Below are 21,088 nucleotides of genomic sequence, written 5' to 3'. Positions count from 1 at the left end.
CCAACAACAGTGCTTTTAGGGAATTCCAGTCTCTCTCCAGTCCAGTCCCTCCGATTCACCAGGGTCCATTTTGTATTTAATTTTTGTTAACTCTTTCTTTTAGTTTTATGTCATCTCTTATCTCTTTAGTTATCCATGATGTTGTTTGGCAAATATAATTCTTATTTCTCAGGGGAATAAATGGTTTTGAATCACATTAAATGCTTGCATGAAAATAATGCACATCACCATATGGATTCTTCATAAAGTCACAGCATAATTCTCAAGCTTAAAATCACTGTGACATCATTAAATAGAGTTCAGTAGATAAAAATTGATGAATACTAAAGCAAAGCACACAAAAAGTATTTCTCCTTCTAATATTTGTCCAATATGTGCAAGAGGGTTTCCTGACACAGTATGTAGATAGGCCAACGAGAGGCGAGGCCATTTTGGATTTGGTTCAGGGTAATGAACCAGAACAGGTGTTAGATTTGGAGGTAGGTGAGCACTTTTGTGATAGTGACCACAATTCTATTACGTTTACTTTAGTGATGGAAAGAGATAGGTATATACCGCAGGGCAAGAGTTATATCTGGGGGAAAGGCAATTATGGTGCGATGAGGCAAGACTTAGGATGCATCGGATGGAGAGGAAAACTGCAGGGGATAGGTGTGGTAGTATGCATTAGGGGTCATGTGGGACTGTGAAGCCATGATGTCATTGGCTGACAGATCCCGGGTCCTGGTTGGACGTTGACCTCTAGCTCCGCCCTGAAGGCGGAGTATAAGTACCTGGAGCCCTTCCCCGCAGGTAGTCTACTACTGAACTGCGGGGGAAACAGTCACGCTTAATAAAGCCTCATCGACTTCACTCTATTCGTCTCTCGGAGTCTTTGTGCGCTACAATTTATTAAGCGTGCCTAAAAAGGACTATGGAGCTCAGGATCATCCCGGAATGCCTGAGGATCAGCCCCCACGCAGTGAACGCGGCAGCAGCTTTCAAGCATTGGCAGACTTGTTTCGAGGCCTACCTCAGAACGGCCACCGGCCGGGTCACAGAAGACCAAAAACTACAGGTCCTGCACTCAAGGTTAAGCACGGAGATTTTCTCTTTCAACGAAGACGCAGAGGATTTCCAGACGGCGTTCGCAGCACTGAAAAGTCTCTTTGTCCGCCCAGTGAACCAGATCTACGCTCGCTATCAACTCGCAACGAGACGGCAAAGTCCCGGAGAATCGATAGATGAATTCTACGCCGCGCTACTAATTTTGGGACAAGCCTGCAGCTGCCCGTCGGTGAACGCAAACGAACACACGGACATGTTAATGTGCGATGCTTTTGTGGCAGGTATGAACTCCTCCCAAATCCGCCAAAGACTTCTAGAAAAAGAGTCGCTAGGACTCTCAGAGGCACGGGCCCTAGCAGCCTCCCTAGACGTGGCCGCGCGTAATACCCGCGCCTACGGCCCCGACCGCGCGGCAGCCCATTGGGCTCCGTACGTACCCGTCGCGACAAACCCACCCCCCCCCCCCTCCCGGACACCCCACAGGCTTGCGCGGTCCAAACACCAAGTCGCACCGGGGGCGCCCGCTGCTATTTCTGCGGCCAGGCGAAACACCCCCGGCGGCGCTGCTCGGCCCGCGCAGCAATCTGCCAAGAGCTGCGGGAAAAAGGGCCATTTCGCGGTTGTGTGCCAGTCCCGCGAGGTCGCCGCTGTCCCGGGAGAACAGGGAGCCCTGCACGCCGCTTACGCTCCCCAACCTCCCCAGCGCCCCATGTACGACCCGCAGGCGCAGCCACTCTGGGTCCCGACCACCGCTCTCCCCGGAGAAGAGGGAGTTCTGCGCGGCTCTAACGCCCCCCAAACCCCCCCCCCCCCCGCGCCCCACGTATGACCCGCCGGCGCTACCACTTTGGGTCCCGACCACCGCTCTCCCCGGAGAAGAGGGAGTTCTGCGCGGCTCTAACGCCCCCCAAACCCCCCCCCGCGCCCCACGTATGACCCGCCGGCGCTACCAATTTGGGTCCCGACCACCGCTGTCCCCAAAGATGAGGGAGCCCCGCGCATTCCTAATGCTCCCCAATCCCCCCAGCGCCCCATGTGCGACCCGCAGACGCGCCATTTTGGGTCCCGGCCACCACGAGGGGAGGAAGGGCGCCGCCGTCTTGGACCACCCCAGACCTGTACGACGCATGGGGGTGGCCATTTTGTCCACCCCCGCCGCCATCTTGTGACCCCCCAGCCATGTGCGATGCATGGGGGCAGCCATTTTGTTCATCCCCGACGCATTCTTGGACGGCAACAACGGACCCCAGTGTCGACGGCTCCACGGGGTTCGAAGAAGACGCTCAAATACTACAACCACGTCTCGCTTCAATAACGCTGGACCAAGCTCGGCCCCGGACACTCCAGACGACGACGACAACGGTGCTGATAAACGGGCACGAGACACCATGCCTAGTCGACTCCGGGAGCACGGAGAGCTTTATCCACCCCGACACGGTAAGGCGCTGTTCCTTGACCACCTATCCCAGCGCACAAAAGATTTCCCTAGATGCAGGATCCCACTCCGTACAGATCAAAGGTTTCTGCATAGTTACCCTAACGGTGCAGGGGAGGGAGTTCAAAAACTACAGGCTCCACGTCCTTCCCCAACTCTGCGCCCCCACATTACTGGGATTAGACTTCCAGTGCAATCTACAGAGCCTTACCTTCAAAATCGGCGGCCCAATACCCCCACTCACTATCTGCGGCCTCGCAACCCTCAAGGTGCAACCCCCGTCCTTGTTTGCGAACCTCACCCCTGATTGCAAACCCGTCGCCACTAAGAGCAGACGGTACAGCACCCAGGACCGGACCTTCATTCGGTCCGAAGTCCAGCGTCTACTAAAGGAAGGCATAATCCAGGCCAGCAATAGTCCCTGGAGAGCACAGGTGGTAGTAGTGAAGACAGGGGAGAAGCAAAGGATGGTCATAGACTATAGCCAGACCATCAACAGGTACACACAACTAGACGCGTACCCTCTCCCCCCCATATCCGACATGGTCAATCGGATTGCCCAATATAAAGTCTTCTCCACCGTGGACCTCAAGTCCGCCTACCATCAGCTCCCCATCCGCCCAAGTGACCGCAAGTACACAGCCTTCGAGGCAGACGGGCGATTATACCATTTCCTAAGGGTCCCATTTGGCGTCACAAACGGGGTCTCGGTCTTCCAACGAGAGATGGACCGAATGGTTGATCAACACGGGTTGCGGGCCACGTTCCCGTATCTCGACAATGTAACCATCTGCGGCCACGACCAGCAGGACCACGACGCCAACCTCCAAAAATTCCTCCAGACCGCTAAAGCCTTGAACCTCACGTACAACGAGGACAAGTGCGTTTTTAGCACCAACCGGCTAGCCATCCTGGGCTACGTAGTGCGCAATGGGATAATAGGCCCCGATCCCGAACGTATGCGCGCCCTCATGGAATTTCCCCTCCCGCACTGCTCAAAAGCCCTGAAACGCTGCCTGGGGTTCTTTTCATACTACGCCCAGTGGGTCCCCCAGTGCGCAGACAAGGCCCGCCCTCTAATACAGACCACGACCTTCCCTCTGTCGACAGAGGCTTGCCAGGCCTTCAGCCGCATCAAATCGGATATCGCAAAGGCCACGATGCGCGCCATCGACGAGTCCCTCCCCTTCCAGGTCGAGAGCGACGCCTCCGATGTAGCTCTACCGGCCACCCTTAACCAAGCGGGCAGACCCGTGGCCTTTTTCTCCCGAACCCTCCACGCTTCAGAAATCCGCCACTCCTCAGTGGAAAAGGAAGCCCAAGCCATAGTGGAAGCTGTGCGACATTGGAGGCATTACCTGGCCGGCAGGAGATTCACTCTCCTCACCGACCAAAGGTCGGTAGCCTTCATGTTCGATAATGCACAGCGGGGCAAAATCAAAAACGACAAGATCTTAAGGTGGAGGATCGAGCTCTCCACCTTCAACTACGAGATCTTGTATCGTCCCGGACAGCTGAACGAGCCGTCCGATGCCCTATCCCGCGGCACATGTGCCAACGCACAAATTAACCGCCTCCAAACCCTCCACGAGGACCTCTGCCACCCGGGGGTCACTCGGTTTTTCCACTTTATCAAGTCCCGCAACCTCCCATACTCCTTAGAGGAGGTCTGTACAGTCACAAGGAACTGCCACATCTGCGCAGAATGCAAACCGCATTTTTTCAGGCCGGATGGTGCGCACCTGATTAAGGCTTCCCGCCCCTTTGAACGCCTTAGTCTGGACTTCAAAGGACCCCTCCCCTCCACCGACTGCAACATATACTTCCTTAATGTGGTGGACGAGTACTCCCGCTTCCCATTCGCCATCCCCTGTTCTGACATGACCGCGGCCACAGTCATTAAAGCCCTGAACACCATATTCACACTGTTCGGTTGCCCCGCATACGTCCACAGCGACAGGGGGTCCTCTTTCATGAGTGACGAGCTGCGCCAGTTCCTGCTCAGCAACGGGATAGCCTCGAGCAGGACGGCCAGCTACAACCCCCGGGGGAACGGGCAAGTAGAGAGGGAGAACGGCACGGTCTGGAAGACCGTCCTACTGGCCCTACGGTCCAGGGACCTCCCAGTTTCCCGGTGGCAGGAGGTCCTTCCGGACGCCTTCCACTCCATCCGGTCACTACTGTGTACGAGCACTAATCAAACACCTCATGAGCGCCTCCTTGTCTTCCCCAGGAAGTCCTCCTCTGGAACGTCGCTGCCGACCTGGCTGGCGGCCCCAGGACCCATCTTGCTCCGAAAGCACGTGCGGGCGCACAAGTCGGACCCGTTGGTCGAAAGGGTTCACCTCCTTCACGCGAACCCGCAGTACGCCTACGTGGAGTACCCCGACGGCCGACAGGACATGGTCTCTCTGCGAGATCTGGCGCCCGCCGGCAACACACACACCACCCCGACACCAATCACCCAACCCCCCCCTTGCTGCCACCGCCGCACCCCGCGACCGCCCCCTTCCCAGGAGGATCAGTCCTCCTCCCAGGCCCGACCAGGAATAAAGCCCAAGCTGAAACCGTAAGGCTCCCGGAGAAGACAACACCAGGACAAGCACCACCACCACCGGGGCCGAGGCGATCGACACGGACGACCAGACCGCCCGACCGACTCGTGGCGTCAATCTAACAGTACAATGTGGACTTTTAATGAGAACATTTTGTCTTTTCCTGACGATTGCTGTAAATAGTTGAAACAAAAAAAAAAAAAACCTTGTACATACTGTTATATTGAAAGTTTTCCTCCCAGGACCAGCCTTGTAAACCCTTACCACCATGCGAAGCATCACCCCGCCCAGTTCATTTTTAACAAGGGGTGAATGTGGTAGTATGCATTAGGGGTCATGTGGGACTGTGAAGCCATGATTTCATTGGCTGACAGATCCCGGGTCCTGGTTGGACGTTGACCTCTAGCTCCGCCCTGAAGGCGGAGTATAAGTACCTGGAGCCCTCCCCCGCAGGTAGTCTACTACTGAACTGCGGGGGAAACAGTCACGCTTAATAAAGCCTCATCGACTTCACTCTATTCGTCTCTCGGAGTCTTTGTGCGCTACAATGGGCACAATGGAAATGTGGAGCTTGTTCAACAGGAACAGCTACTGCGTGTCCTTGATAAGTATGTACCTGTCAGGCAGGGAACAGTGGTTTACTAAAGCAGTCAAAACACTTGTCAAGAGGAAGAAGGAGACTTATGTAAAGATGAGACATGAAGGTTCAGTTAGGGCGCTCGAGAGTTACAAGTTAGCTAGGAAGGACCTAAAGAGAGAGCTAAGAAGAGCCAGGAGGGGACATGAGAAGTCTTTGGCAGGTAGGATCAAGGATAACCCTAAAGCTTTCTACAGATATGTCAGGAACAAAAGAATGACTAGGGTAAGAGTAGGGCCAGTCAAGGACAGTAGCGGGAAGTTGTGCGTGGAGTCCGAGGAGATAGGAGAGGTGTTAAATGAATATTTTTTGTCAGTATTCACACAGGAAATAGATAGTGTTGTCGGGGAGAATACTGAGATTCAGGCTACTAGACTAGAAGGGCTTGAGGTTCATAAGGAGGAGGTGTTAGCAATTCTGGAAAGCGTGAAAATAGATTAGTCCCCTGGGCCAGATGGGATTTATCCTAGAATTCTCTGGGAAGCTAGGGAGGAGATTGCTGAGCCTTTGGCTTTGATCTTTAAGTCATCTTTGTCTACAGGAATAGTGCCAGAAGACTGGAGGATAGCAAATGTTGTCCCCTTGTTCAAGAAGGGGAGTAGAGACAACCCCGGTAACTATAGACCAGTGAGCCTTACTTCTGTTGTGGGCAAAGTCTTGGAAAGGTTTATAAGAGATAGGATGTATAATCATCTGAAAAGGAATAATTTAATTAGAGATAGTCAACACGGTTTTGTGAAGGGTAGGTCGTGCCTCACAAACCTTATAGAGTTCTTTGAGAAGGTGACCAAACAGGTGGACGAGGGTAAAGCAGTTGATGTGGTGTATATGGATTTCAGTAAAGCGTTTGATAAGGTTCCCCACGGTAGGCTATTGCAGGAAATACGGAGGCATGGGATTCAGGGAGATTTAGCAGTTTGGATCAGAAATTGGCTAGCTGGAAGAAGACAAAGGGTGGTGGTTGATGGGAAATGTTCAGACTGGAGTCCAGTTACTAGTCGTGTACCACAAGGATCTGTTTTGGGGCCACTGCTGTTTGTCATTTTTATAAATGACCTGGAGGAGGGCGTAGAAGGATGGGTGAGTAAATTTGCAGATGACACTAAAGTCGGTGGAGTTGTGGACAGTGCGGAAGGATGTTACAAGTTACAGAGGGACATAGATAAGCTGCAGCGCTGGGCTGAGAGGTGGCAAATGGAGTTTAATGCAGAAAAGTGTGAGGTGATTCATTTTGGAAGGAATAACAGGAAGACAGAGTACTGGGCTAATGGTAAGATTCTTGGCAGTGTGGATGAGCAGAGAGATCTCGGTGTCCATGTACATAGATCCCTGAAAGTTGCTACCCAGGTTGAGAGGGTTGTTAAGAAGGCGTATGGTGTGTTAGCTTTTATTGGTAGAGGGATTGAGTTTCGGAGCCATGATGTCATGTTGCAGCTGTACAAAACTCTGGTGCGGCCGAATTTGGAGTATTGCGTGCAATTCTGGTCGCCGCATTATAGGAAGGATGTGGAAACATTGGAAAGGGTGCAGAGGAGATTTACCAGAATGTTGCCTGGTATGGAGGGAAGATCTTATGAGGAAAGGCTGAGGGACTTGAGGCTGTTTTCGTTAGAGAGAAGGTTATGAGGTGACTTAATTGAGGCATACAAGATGATCAGAGGATTGGATAGGGTGGTCAGTGAGAGCCTTTTACCTTGGATGGTGATGTCTAGCACGAGGGGACATAGCTTTAAATTGAGGAGAGATAGATATAGGACCGATGACAGAGGTAGGTTCTTTACTCAGACAGTAGTAAGGGTGTGGAATGCCCTGCCTGCAACAGTAGTGGACTTGCCAACTCTAAGGGCATTCAAATGGTCATTGGATAGACATATGGATGATAAGAGAATAGTGTAGATGTGCTTTAGAGTGGTTTCACAGGTCGGTGCAACATCGAGGGCCGAAGGGCCTGTACTGCGCTGTAATGTTCTATGTTCATCAGTGTACCATAATCCAGTACATGGGGGAATAAAACATAGGAAGAGAAAAAGTAAAATGAAGGTCTTTAAAAGGATTGTACCAAATAAAACAAAAATAACAATTGCAAGAAAATAAGAGAAAGCAAGAAAGGCCCGTGAAACAAAAGAAACAATGAAGTACAGATACTGGGAGACAAGAGAGATCAGTCATTTATTGATATTGATAATTGCAAAAAAAAGAAGCAACAGACAATGAACCTTCCAACAAGGAATAAACAAAATGCAAATGTATTATTGTAAGTTGATACATAAATGCTGACCTTTTTGTGAACCAGATTTTCCAATCAATCAAACTGAATTCCAATATTGAGCTAAATGTTCAATAATTATAGTTGACATTAAGGTCAAATGCAGCACTGCTCAGCTATTATTCTCAATATAACGGGCTTAATATGCAGAAAATAATTCATACATTGTACTCAAATTCATACAAAGAAATGGAAGCCCAGTCACATTGTCTCCACTGCCCCCCCCCCCTCCATGGCCCATTGCATTTCTTGTCATGCTCCATTGATCCTATAACGGTTTTAATCTACCCTTTAGAATTCCACTGTTTTAGCTCAGTTGGTTGGACAGCTGGTTTGTGATGCCGAGAAAGACGAACAGCGCGGGTTCAATTTCATTCCAACCAAGTTTATTCATGAAGGCCTACCTTCTCAACCTTGCCCCTTGCAGGTGCCTAAGATGTGATCCTCAGGTTAAATTATCACCTATCAGCTCTCCTCCTCAAAGGGGAAAGTAGCCTATGGCCATCTGTGACAAAATAAATTCCACAATAAAATACGTGGTTTGCTGGCCTGTTGAATCCCTGGCTAAAAGAATTCTTACTTTGGTTTCATCAGTAGGTTTCCACAACAGTAACAACTACTCATATTTATATAGCACCTTTAACAAAGTAAACTATCCAGAGTTACTTCACAGGAGTGATATTGAATATAATTTGAGACTGTGCAACATGAGTTATTAGTACATCTTAGGTTTTATAGAGCAGTTTAAAGGAGGAGAGAGAGAGATAAAGAGGTGGAGAGGTTTACAAAATAAATTTCACAACCTGTGTCCGAAGGCACAATCACCAATGATGGAGTAATTCAAATCAGGGAAGGCTAACAGGTCAAAATTGGAGCAGTAAATATATCTTGGATTGCAGGACTGAAGGAAGCTACTAAGGTAGGGAGGGATGCAGTCATGGAGGAATTTGAAAACAAGGATGAGAATTTCAAAATTGAGGCATTGCTGGACTAGTAGCCAATGTGAGTTGGCAAATACAGGAGGAATAAGTAAACTGGATGCAGGTTTTTGGATGCTCTCATAGGATGGCAGATCAAAGACTACTCGGGAGAGCATTGTAATAATCACATCTAGAGATAACAAAGGCAGGGAAGATGGTTCCAGCAGCAGCTGAGGCGAGACAGAGTTGGGGAATTCTATGAAGGTGGAAGTAAGCATTCTTGGTGACGCAGCAGATATATTGTTAGAAGCTCACTTCAGTGTTAAGTACAACACCAAGTTTACAAAAGATCTGGTTCAGCCTCCGGTAGTGGAGATGGACTCTGTAACTAGGGAACAAAGTTTGTTGTGGGGATTGAAGACGATGGCTGCAGCCTTCACAGTCTTTAGTTTGGAGTAAATTTCAGGTTTTTTGGCACTGGTTGTCAGACTGCTGGTCAGAGAGAGTGGAGAGGTAGAGTTGGATGTTGTCATCATATATGCTGAACCTGATATCGTGTTTCCAGAAGATGTTGCTGAGGAGTAGCATGCAGATGAAAAATAGAAGGGGTCAAAGACAGATCCTTGAGGGATTCCAGAGGCAACGGTGTGGGAGGGGGGATGAGAAGTCATTACGGGCAATTTTCTGGCAATAACTTAATTGGTCGATGCCCAATTAAGTCCAAAAGATACGCCGAGAACAAAAGTGACCAGCATTGGTCCCTGCTCAACTGCTCTCAAATCTAAGCAACCCTGTTTTCTGGTAGCAACCAACTTTCTATTCAAGCTGCTTTAGTTCCTCTTACACCAAATTCCTGATTTTTCTAAAAAGTCTCTTCTGAGCTATCTTATTAAAAACCCAAATATGATACATTACTGCACTCATTTCATTAGTTTGGACACATTTCTAAAAACTCAAACTTTTCAACTTACTTTATTCACAATTTTTTAAAATCACATCCATGTTGACCGTCCATTTCTAAGTCTTCTAATTTAGTTTAAATTAGGGATTGCAAGAATCCCTCCCTCCAACTCTCCATGTCTCCACGTCTCTCTTGCCTGCTTTAAGATACAATTTAAAATTGACTTTCTTGGCCAAGTTTCTTGTCATCTTTCAATGTATGAATGCTTCCTTGACCCAGTCTCAATTTCTTTTGTCCAATAATCTTCCTCTGGCGTGCCATGGGACATTTAACTGCATTAAAGGTATATAAATACAAATTATTTTGTTGTTTTGCTGCAGTGTACCGTTACCCACTCAGTCATTAAGGTAAAGGTGGCATGCAACACTTCCAGTCTGAGCTGAGTTTGTTGATCTTGCAGTAGAAACATTACAACTATCCCTGGGAAAGAAAATAAATTCAACCAACATTTCTGCTCCTCCTGCCTATGGAATGGTCCTTGCATGTGTAGAAATTGGGCAAAGGTAGGATCAGATTTGGCCATGATACCAACATAAGCAATTGCCTGCTAATATTCAACACCTGCTCTTACATGTGAAAATAACAGCTTACAAGAGGACATTGAGGGTCCAATGAGCCCCACCCTATTCATTCAGGAGAAATGGAGTGGGCATGGGGGCGGACAAAGGAACAAATCAAATTAAAATGAGTAAAATAACAAGAAACCTGGAATGAAATTTGCCACCAAGAAGCAGAGCAACATTATGCATTCGAGAAAATCTACCGATGCTTGTGTTCAACTTTCTTTCTGCTAGCTCTATTAAACCTGCTATTTCAGAGCAGACACCATGAGCTGTTTAAACTTCTCAATATCACATTTTGTCATAATAAAAGCTTTATTTTGATTTTTCAGTAGGTCAAGTGTATCCATGACCATCATCCCTCTGGTCAGTGATCCCTGTAACTCCACGCTTACTCCATGTTGTATATATTCAGTGACAACACTCTCATCAATAGCAGCCGCCATTGCAAAAGAATCACAGGACACAAAGCCGGGTCCAAAATACATCTCTTTGCTGCCTTCCTTGCCTTTGATAAATTTTTCAGTGTGTGCAGATATCTTCTTCATGAAGCAAGCTTTCCCAGTGCACTGATTTACCCACTCTGTAAAAAACTTCTGTAATGGACACAACAAAAGATCATCAACTTTACACAACTTCCAAGTGATCTCATATTCATTTCATTTAAATTGAAACCATAAAGTAAGCTACCAAGGTTAAAATGTCTTCACATGAAACTCCTCATTGAAATATTTTGACATCTTTCCTTGTAGCTTTGGGTGGCTTACATTTAAATTTAAAGCAGCTTATGAAAAGGCAAAAAAACACTGCAAGGATTTAATAACTGCAGACCTACAATATTATACTGGCAATTAGTTGGTTAATTTCGCTCATTGAACACCTCATAATTATGATTAGTCATGGCAAAGCTGGAGTTGTTCTCCTTGGAGCAGAGAAGATTAAGATATTTGATAGGTGTTCAAAATCAGAAATTGTTTTTAGAGAGTAGAGAAAAAACTGTTCACAGTGGCAGAATGTTTGCTATCCAGAGGATTTTAGGAGATTGGCAATAGGTGACCAGAGGCGACATGAGGAAACATTTTTGTCTTACTCAGCCAGATCTGGTCTGGTATGTACTGACTGAAAAGGTGGTGGAAGCAGATTCAGTAGAAAGATAGCTCTTTCATTAAGCTGGCACAGGCATAATGAGTTCAATAGCCTCCTTTCGTACGGTATCAATTCCATGATTTAAACCTCAATTTAGAATTAATCCTGGCACCCCCTCCCTAACAGCACTGTGGATATAACCCACCTGTCAATTCAAGAAGAAATCTCATCACCACCTTCTCAAGGGCAACTAGGGATGGGCCATAAATGCTGGCCTAGCCAGAAACGGCCACATCCCATAAATTAATATTTAAAATAAAATCAGTCAAAACACAACAGCTGGCATTAATATAGTCCCTTTAATGTACAAAAAATCCCAAGGCAATTCATAGAGGCACAAAGCAAAATATAAACATGCAGCCAAAGGGAGAGTTCAGGACAGTTGAGAGATTGGGTTTAAGGAAGGCAAAAGGAGGAGAGAGGAAGAGAGTTGGATGCATTGATGAAAGCAGTGGAGGGGGGTGGGATTGAGGGAGGGAGGGTGCAGGGAAACATGAGAGTTGCTCACAAGAGAAGCCAAATTAAAGTTATCTGCTCATGTTTGGAGCAAGAGCCAAATGGTGCACAGAAAATGATAGTAGGAATTTGTCGCACACACAGGCATAGCAGAGATTAGAAACATGGGGCACAGTATAACAGAAATGGAACAGAGTTCGGTGTTGAATGCATTTAGCTGGGTGTTTCCAGGCGCTCGCAGTGTCAAGAAAGACCATGCTATCGAACGGGAATCTGTTTCCTTTTGGGGCCTCGGCGAGGAACGCCCTGCTGAGGCCACACTCAGCCGCACTTCCTGCAGAGTAGCTCCGCTCGCCATTGTAGGAAGAGATCAGGGCACCATTTTTAAATGGCAGCTCAATCTCTAGACTCCCTCATCGCAGATTCACCCTCTGCACCCCCATCTCATAAGGGCAGGGCACCCCTGACCCCGGTACGGGCAAAATGCCTCCCAGGCACCTTGGCACTGCCAGACCAACACCATGGCAGTGCCCCTGCCAGCCTGGCACTGCAATGGTGCCCAGATGGCATCTGGGAGACCAGTATACCATCTGGCCAGAGCCCAAGCACCTAGGGGCCCCTGATCACCTGGAGAATCCCCAGGGGTTAGACCCCACCCCTTGGTAACTCCAGCAAGTGCATATTAAAGCAATGCTTACTGCAACACTTTAATATACAAATTCACCTGATCTGGATCCCGCCTATTGTGGGCGTAATCCAAATCGTCATCATATTTCGCAAGATCCCATTAGATCTCGGGAGGTGTCGCAAGCAGGGTACATCTCGAGAGAGGCCTCTTGCGAGATTTTACCAGCCATGTTGCGCCCAGAGTTGGGCCCAATGCGGTCGTTGGATCGCACCCAGCCATGTTCTGGTTGTAAACAGGACTTTCTCTCCTTACTCTAGGTGCCTTGTATTGGATGGTTACATTTAATATGTAACCTGCTGCGCAGCTGGGCAGGAAGAAGAATGGCAGGGCTATAGTGATAGGGGACTCAATTGTAAGGGGAATAAACAGGCGGTTCTGCGGACGAAATCGAGACTCTAGGATGGTATGTTGCCTCCCTGGTGCAAGGGTCAAGGATGTCTCGGAGCGGCTGCAGTACATTCTGGGGGGGAGGGTGAACAGCCAGCTGTCGTGGTGCACGTAGGCACCAACGATATAGGTAAAAAACGGGACGAGGTCCTACAAGCTGAATTTAGGGAACTAGGAGTTAAACTAAAAAGTAGGACCTCAAAGGTAGTAATCTCAGGATTGCTACCAGTGCCACGAGCTAGTCAGAGTAGGAATGTCAGGATAGAGAGGATGAATACGTGGCTCGCGAGATGGTGCAAGAGGGAGGGATTCAAATTCCTGGGACATTGGAACCGATTCTGGGGGAGGTGGGACCAGTACAAACCGGACGGTCTGCACCTGGGCAGGACTGGAACCGATGTCCTAGGGGTGTGTGTTTGCTAGAGCTGTTGGGGAGAGTTTAAACTAATGTGGCAGGGGGATGGGAACCGATGCAGGAAGTTGGAAGGTAGTAAAACAGGGACAGAAATAAAAGGCAGTAAGGGGGAAAGTGTAAGGCAGAGAAGCCATAGTCAAAAATCAAAAAGGGCGACAGTACAAGGTACAGTGACTGAGGGGAGCTCAGTGAATAGGACCAGGAATACTAAAAGAAATAAAACGGGAAGTGAAAACATTAATGGTAAGCGATGCGGCAGGTTGTTACAGGAAGATGTGGGTTCGACGACAAGGAAAATTAGGAGAAAGGTTAAGAGGAAATATAACTTAGGCGAGGTTACTGATCGAGGTGTTAAGATTAAGAACAGAGGTAAAAAAGCCAACATAAGTGTACTTTACCTGAATGCTCGTAGTATTCGGAATAAGGTAAATGAGTTGATGGCGCAAATCATCGTGAATGACTATGATTTAGTGGCCATTACTGAAACATGGTTAAAGGATGGTCACGACTGGGAGTTAAATATCCGAGGGTATCAAACTTTTCGGAAGGACAGAGTGAATGGTAAGGGAGGTGGTGTAGCTCTGTTATTTAAGGATGACATCTGGGCAACAGTAAGGGTGCTGTGCTCTGACTGTGAGATGTGGCAGGTCCGGGAGGCTTCCAGCGTCCTGGATGGCTTCATCTGCAGAAAGTGCACCCAACTGCAGCTCCTCACAGACCGCATGGTTCGGTTGGAGCAGCAATTGGATGCACTTAGGAGCATGCAGGTGGCGGAAAGCGTCATAGATCGCAGTTATGTAAGTGTGGTCACACCCAAGGTGCAGGCAGAGAAATGGGTGACCACCAGAAAGGGCAGGCAGTCAGTGCAGGAATCCCCTGTGGTTGTCCCCCTCTCGAACAGGTATACCCCTTTGGATACTGTCGGGGGGGATAGCCTATCAGGGGAAAACAGCAGCAGCCAGAGCAGTGGCACCACGGCTGGCTCTGATGTTCAGAAGGGAGGGTCAAAGCGCAGAAGAGTAATAGTTATAGGGGACTCTATAGTCAGGGGAACAGATAGGCGCTTCTGTGGACGTGAAAGAGACTCCAGGATGGTATGTTGCCTCCCTGGTGCCAGGGTCCAGGATGTCTCCGAACGGGTAGAGGGAATCCTGAAGGGGGAGGGCAAACAGGTAGAGGTCGTTGTACATATTGGTACTAACGACATAGGCAGGAAGAGGCATGAGGTCCTGCAGCAGGAGTTCAGGGAGCTAGGCAGAAAGTTAAAAGACAGGACCTCGAGGGTTGTAATCTCGGGATTACTCCCTGTGCCACGTGCCAGTGAGGCTAGAAATAGGAAGATAGAGCAGACAAACACGTGGCTAAACAGCTGGTGTAGGAGGGAGGGTTTCGGTTATCTGGACCACTGGGAGCTCTTCCGGGGCAGGTGTGACCTGTATAAGATGGACGGGTTGCATCTAAACCGGAGAGGCATAAATATCCTGGCCGCGAGATTTGCTAGTGTCACACGGGAGGGTTTAAACTAGTATGGCAGGGGGGTGGGCACGGGAGCAATAGGTCAGAAGGTGAGAGCGTTGAGGGAGAACTAGGGAATATGGACAGTGTGGCTCTGAGGCAGAGCAGACGGGGAGAAGTTGCTGAACACAGCGGGTCTGGTGGCCTGAAGTGCATATGTTTTAATGCAAGGAGCATTACGGGTAAGGCAGATGAACTTAGAGCTTGGATTAGTACTTGGAACTATGATGTTGTTGCCATTACAGAGACCTGGTTGAGGGAAGGGCAGGATTGGCAGCTAAACGTTCCTGGATTTAGATGTTTCAGGCGGGATAGAGGGGGATGTAAAAGGGGAGGCGGAGTTGCGCTACTTGTTCAGGAGAGTATCACAGCTATACAGCGAGAGGACACCTCAGAGGGCAGTGAGGCTATATGGGTAGAGATCAGGAATAAGAAGGGTGCAGTCACAATGTTGGGGGTATACTACAGGCCTCCCAACAGCCAGCGGGAGATAGAGGAGCAGATAGGTAGACAGATTTTGGAAAAGAGTAAAAACAACAGGGTTGTGGTGATGGGAGACTTCAACTTCCCCAATATTGACTGGGACTCACTTAGTGCCAGGGGCTTAGACGGGGCAGAGTTTGTAAGGAGCATCCAGGAGGGCTTCTTAAAACAATATGTAAACAGTCCAACTAGGGAAGAGGCGGTACTGGACCTGGTATTGGGGAATGAGCCCGGCCAGGTGGTAGATGTTTCAGTAGGGGAGCATTTCGGTAACAGTGACCACAATTCAGTAAGTTTTAAAGTACTGGTGGACAAGGATAAGAGTGGTCCGAGGATGAATGTGCTAAATTGGGGGAAGGCTAATTATAACAATATTAGGCGGGAACTGAAGAGCATAGATTGGGGGCGGATGTTTGAGGGCAAATCAACATCTGACATGTGGGAGGCTTTCAAGTGTCAGTTGATAGGAATACAGGACAGGCATGTTCCTGTGAGGAAGAAAGACAAATACGGCAATTTTCGGGAACCTTGGATGACGAATGATATTGTAGGCCTCGTCAAAAAGAAAAAGGAGGCATTTGTCAGGGCTAAAAGGCTGGGAACAGACGAAGCCTGTGTGGCATATAAGGAAAGTAGGAAGGAACTTAAGCAGGGAGTCAGGAGGGCTAGAAGGGGTCATGAAAAGTCATTGGCAAATAGGGTTAAGGAAAATCCCAAGGCTTTTTACACTTACATAAAAAGCAAGAGGGTAGCCAGGGAAAGGGTTGGCCCACTGAAGGATAGGCAAGGGAATCTATGTGTGGAGCCAGAGGAAATGGGCGAGGTACTAAATGAATACTTTGCATCAGTATTCACCAAAGAGAAGGAATTGGTAGATGTTGAGTCTGGAGAAGGGGGTGTAGATAGCCTGGGTCACATTGTGATCCAAAAAGACGAGGTGTTGGGTGTCTTAAAAAATATTAAGGTAGATAAGTCCCCAGGGCCGGATGGGATCTACCCCAGAATACTGAAGGAGGCTGGAGAGGAAATTGCTGAGGCCTTGACAGAAATCTTTGGATCCTCGCTGTCTTCAGGGGATGTCCCGGAGGACTGGAGAATAGCCAATGTTGTTCCTCTGTTTAAGAAGGGTGGCAGGGATAATCCCGGGAACTACAGGCCGGTGAGCCTTACTTCAGTGGTAGGGAAATTACTGGAGAGAATTCTTCGAGACAGGATCTACTCCCATTTGGAAGCAAATGGACGTATTAGTGAGAGGCAGCACGGTTTTGTGAAGGGGAGGTCGTGTCTCACTAACTTGATAGAGTTTTTCGAGGAGGTCACTAAGATGATTGATGCAGGTAGGGCAGTAGATGTTGTCTATATGGACTTCAGTAAGGCCTTTGACAAGGTCCCTCATGGTAGACTAGTACAAAAGGTGAAGTCACACGGGATCAGGGGTGAACTGGCAAGGTGGATACAGAACTGGCTAGGCCATAGAAGGCAGAGGGTAGCAATGGAGGGATGCTTTTCTAATTGGAGGGCTGTGACCAGTGGTGTTCCACAGGGATCAGTGCTGGGACCTTTGCTCTTTGTAGTATATATAAATGATTTGGAGGAAAATGTAACTGGTCTGATTAGTAAGTTTGCAGACGACACAAAGGTTGGTGGAATTGCGGATAGCGATGAGGACTGTCTGAGGATACAGCAGGATTTAGATTGTCTGGAGACTTGGGCGGAGAGATGGCAGATGGAGTTTAACCTGGACAAATGTGAGGTAATGCATTTTGGAAGGGCTAATGCAGGTAGGGAATATACAGTGAATGGTAGAACCCTCAAGAGTATTGAAAGTCAAAGAGATCTAGGAGTACAGGTCCACAGATCACTGAAAGGGGCTACACAGGTGGAGAAGGTAGTCAAGAAGGCATACGGCATGCTTGCCTTCATTGGCCGGGGCATTGAGTATAAGAATTGGCAAGTCATGTTGCAGCTGTATAGAACCTTAGTTAGGCCACACTTGGAGTATAGTGTTCAATTCTGGTCGCCACACTACCAGAAGGATGTGGAGGCTTTAGAGAGGGTGCAGAAGAGATTTACCAGAATGTTGCCTGGTATGGAGGGCATAAGCTATGAGGAGCGATTGAATAAACTCGGTTTGTTCTCACTGGAACGAAGGAGGTTGAGGGGCGACCTGATAGAGGTATACAAAATTATGAGGGGCATAGACAGAGTGGATAGTCAGAGGCTTTTCCCCAGGGTAGAGGGGTCAATTACTAGGGGGCATAGGTTTAAGGTGAGAGGGGCAAAGTTTAGAGTAGATGTACGAGGCAAGTTTTTTACGCAGAGGGTAGTGGGTGCCTGGAACTCACTACCGGAGGAGGTAGTGGAGGCAGGGACGATAGGGACATTTAAGGGGCATCTTGACAAATATATGAATAGGATGGGAATAGAAGGATACGGACCCAGGAAGTGTAGAAGATTGTAGTTTAGTCGGGCAGTATGGTCGGCACGGGCTTGGAGGGCCGAAGGGCCTGTTCCTGTGCTGTACATTTCTTTGTTCTTTGTTCTTTGGATGACATCGGTGCTATGGAGGATAAGGTTTAATCCATTTGGGTGGAAATCAGGAATAGTAAGGCGAAAAAGTCACTGATAGGAGTAATCTATAGGCCACCAAATAGTAACATTATGGTGGGGCAGGCAATAAACAAAGAAATAACAGATGCATGTAGAAATGGTACAGCAGTTATCATGGGGGATTTTAATCTACATGTTGATTGGTTTAACCAGGTCGGTCAAGGCAGCCTTGAGGAGGAGTTTATAGAATGTATCCGCGATAGTTTCCTCGAACAGTATGTAATGGAACCTACGAGGGAACAAGCGGTCCTAGATCTGGTCCTGTGTAATGAGACAGGATTGATTCAGGATCTCATAGTTAGGGATCCTCTCGGAAGGAGTGATCACAATATGGTGGAATTTAAAATACAGATGGAGGGTGAGAAGGTAAAATCAAGCACTAGTGTTTTGTGCTTAAACAAAGGAGATTACAATGGGATGAGAGAAGAACTAGCTAAGGTAGACTGGGAGCAAAGACTTTATGGGGAAACAGTTGAGGAACAGTGGAGAACCTTCCAAGTGATTTTTCACAGTGCCCAGCAAAGGTTTATACCAACAAAAAGGAAGGACGGTAAAAAGAGGGACAATCGACCGTGGATATCTAAGGAAATAAGGGAGAGTATCAAATTGAAGGAAAAAACATACAAAGTAGCAAAGATCAGTGGGAGACTAGAGGACTGGGAAATCTTTAGGGGGCAACAGAAAGCTACTAAAAAAGCTATAAAGAAGAGTAAGATAGATTATGAGAGTAAACTTGCTCAGAATATAAAAACAGATAGTAAAAGTTTCTACAAATACATAAAACAAAAAAGAGTGGCTAAGGTAAATATTGGTCCTTTAGAGGATGAGAAGGGAGATTTAATAATGGGAGATGAGGAAATGGCTGAGGAACTGAACAGGTTTTTTGGGTCGGTCTTCACAGTGGAAGACACAAATAACATGCCAGTGACTGATGGAAATGAGGCTATGACAGGTGAGGACCTTGAGAGGATTGCTATCACCAAGGAGGTAGTGATGGGCAAGCTAATGGGGCTAAAGGTAGACAAGTCTCCTGGCCCTGATGGAATGCATCCCAGAGTGCTAAAAGAGATGGCTAGGGAAATTGCAAATGCACTAGTGATAATTTACCAAAATTCACTAGACTCTGGGGTGGTCCCGTCGGATTGGAAATTAGCAAACGTGACACCACTGTTTAAAAAAGGAGGTAGGCAGAAAGTGGGTAATTATAGGCCAGTGAGCTTAACTTCGGTAGTAGGGAAGATGCTGGAATCTATCATCAAGGAAGAAATAGCGAGGCATCTGGATGGAAATTGTCCCATTGGACAGACGCAGCATGGGTTCATAAAGGGCAGGTCGTGCCTAACTAATTTAGTGGAATTGTTTGAGGACATTAACAGTGCGGTAGATAACGGGGAGCCAATGGATGTGGTATATCTGGATTTCCAGAAAGCCTGTGACAAGGTGCCACACAAAAGGTTGTTGCATAAGATAAAGATGCATGGCATTAAGGGGAAAGTAGGAGCATGGATAGAGGATTGGTTAATTAATAGAAAGCAAAGAGTGGGGATTAATGGGTGTTTCTCTGGTTGGCAATCAGTAGCTAGTGGTGTCCCTCAGGGATCAGTGTTGGGCCCACAACTGTTCACAATTTACATAGATGATTTGGAGTTGGGGACCAAGGGCAATGTTTCCAAGTTTGCAGACGACACTAAGATAAGTGGTAAAGCAAAAAGTGCAGAGGATACTGGAAGTCTGCAGAGGGATTTGGACAGGCTAAGTGAATGGGCTAGGGTCTGGCAGATGGAATACAATGTTGACAAATGTGAGGTTATCCATTTTGGTAAGAATAACGGCAAAAGGGATTATTATTTAAATGATAAAATATTAAAACATGCTGCTGTGCAGAGAGACCTGGGTGTGCTCGTGCATGAGTCGCAGAAAGTTGGTTTTCAGGTGCAACAGGTGATTAAGAAGGCAAATGGAATTTTGTCCTTCATTGCTAGAGGGATGGAGTTTAAGACTAGGGAGGTTATGCTGCAATTGTATAAGGTGTTAGTGAGGCCACACCTGGAGTATTGTGTTCAGTTTTGGTCTCCTTACTTGAGAAAGGACGTACTGGCACTGGAGGGTGTGCAGAGGAGATTCACTAGGTTAATCCCAGAGCTGAAGGGGTAGGATTACGAGGAGAGGTTGAGTAGACTGGGACTGTACTCGTTGGAATTTAGAAGGATGAGGGGGGATCTTATAGAAACATATAAGATTATGAAGGGAATCGATAGGATAGATGCGGGCAGGTTGTTTCCACTGGCGGGTGAAAGCAGAACTAGGGGGCGTAGCCTCAAAATAAGGGGAAGTAGATTTAGGACTGAGTATAGGAGGAACTTCTTCACCCAAAGGGTTGTGAATCTATGGAATTCCTTGCCCAGTGAAGCAGTAGAGGCTCCTTCATTAAATGTTTTTAAGATAAAGATAGATAGTTTTTTGAAGAATAAAGGGATTAAGGGTTATGGTGTTCGGGCCGGAAAGTGGAGCTGAGTCCACAAAAGATCAGCCATGATCTCATTGAATGGCGGAGCAGGCTCGAGGGGCCAGATGGCCTACTCCTGCTCCTAGTTCTTATGTTCTTATAATATTCTTGGAACCTTAATGTTGAAGATTGAATTAACCCCCATAAAACAAGGACCACAAATACAACAGAAGTTGTTCATTTTTAAAAGTGAGTCTTTCTCTGCAGGTCATTGGGTAAAGGCACTCCTGCCCTCTTCTGATTGCCTGGCACTTCACTGTGTAATGGCATCTATCTCTAATTGGTCTAAAGGTTCTCGTGGTTCAATGACTGAACAGTTGTGGTTCATTGAAACATCTTTATTGCCCTCTTGTTGCAAATGTTACCATTTGCTTGAATTCTTAGCTATCTCACAGCAGATGAAAGATTGCAATTTACTCCTAAAATCTCAGGATCAGCCTTCCACAGTTTCTTGTTGTAATTACCATGTGGCAGCTTTACTTTGCTTTTCCACTTTATAGA

At 47.5% G+C, this 21,088-nt stretch overlaps 1 protein-coding gene across 1 annotated transcript in view; it reads right to left on the bottom strand.

Annotated features, from left to right (window-relative positions):
• Window positions 1-7,819: 7,819 nt before the first annotated feature.
• The window catches only part of LOC140392029 (inosine-uridine preferring nucleoside hydrolase-like), a 48,603-nt gene continuing 35,334 nt past the window's right edge, over window positions 7,820-21,088 (bottom strand). Inside the window, exon 5 of the mRNA XM_072477205.1 lies at window positions 7,820-10,977. Coding sequence (XP_072333306.1) covers window positions 10,630-10,977 — 348 coding nt within the window. The 3' untranslated portion in view covers window positions 7,820-10,629. The remainder of the gene's footprint in view (window positions 10,978-21,088) is intronic.

This window comes from Scyliorhinus torazame, chromosome 15, assembly GCF_047496885.1.
Source record: "Scyliorhinus torazame isolate Kashiwa2021f chromosome 15, sScyTor2.1, whole genome shotgun sequence".
Taxonomy (NCBI): domain Eukaryota; kingdom Metazoa; phylum Chordata; class Chondrichthyes; order Carcharhiniformes; family Scyliorhinidae; genus Scyliorhinus; species Scyliorhinus torazame.
The sequence above is the reverse complement of the archived record's forward strand: the minus strand, read 5'-3'. Positions and strand labels throughout refer to the sequence as shown.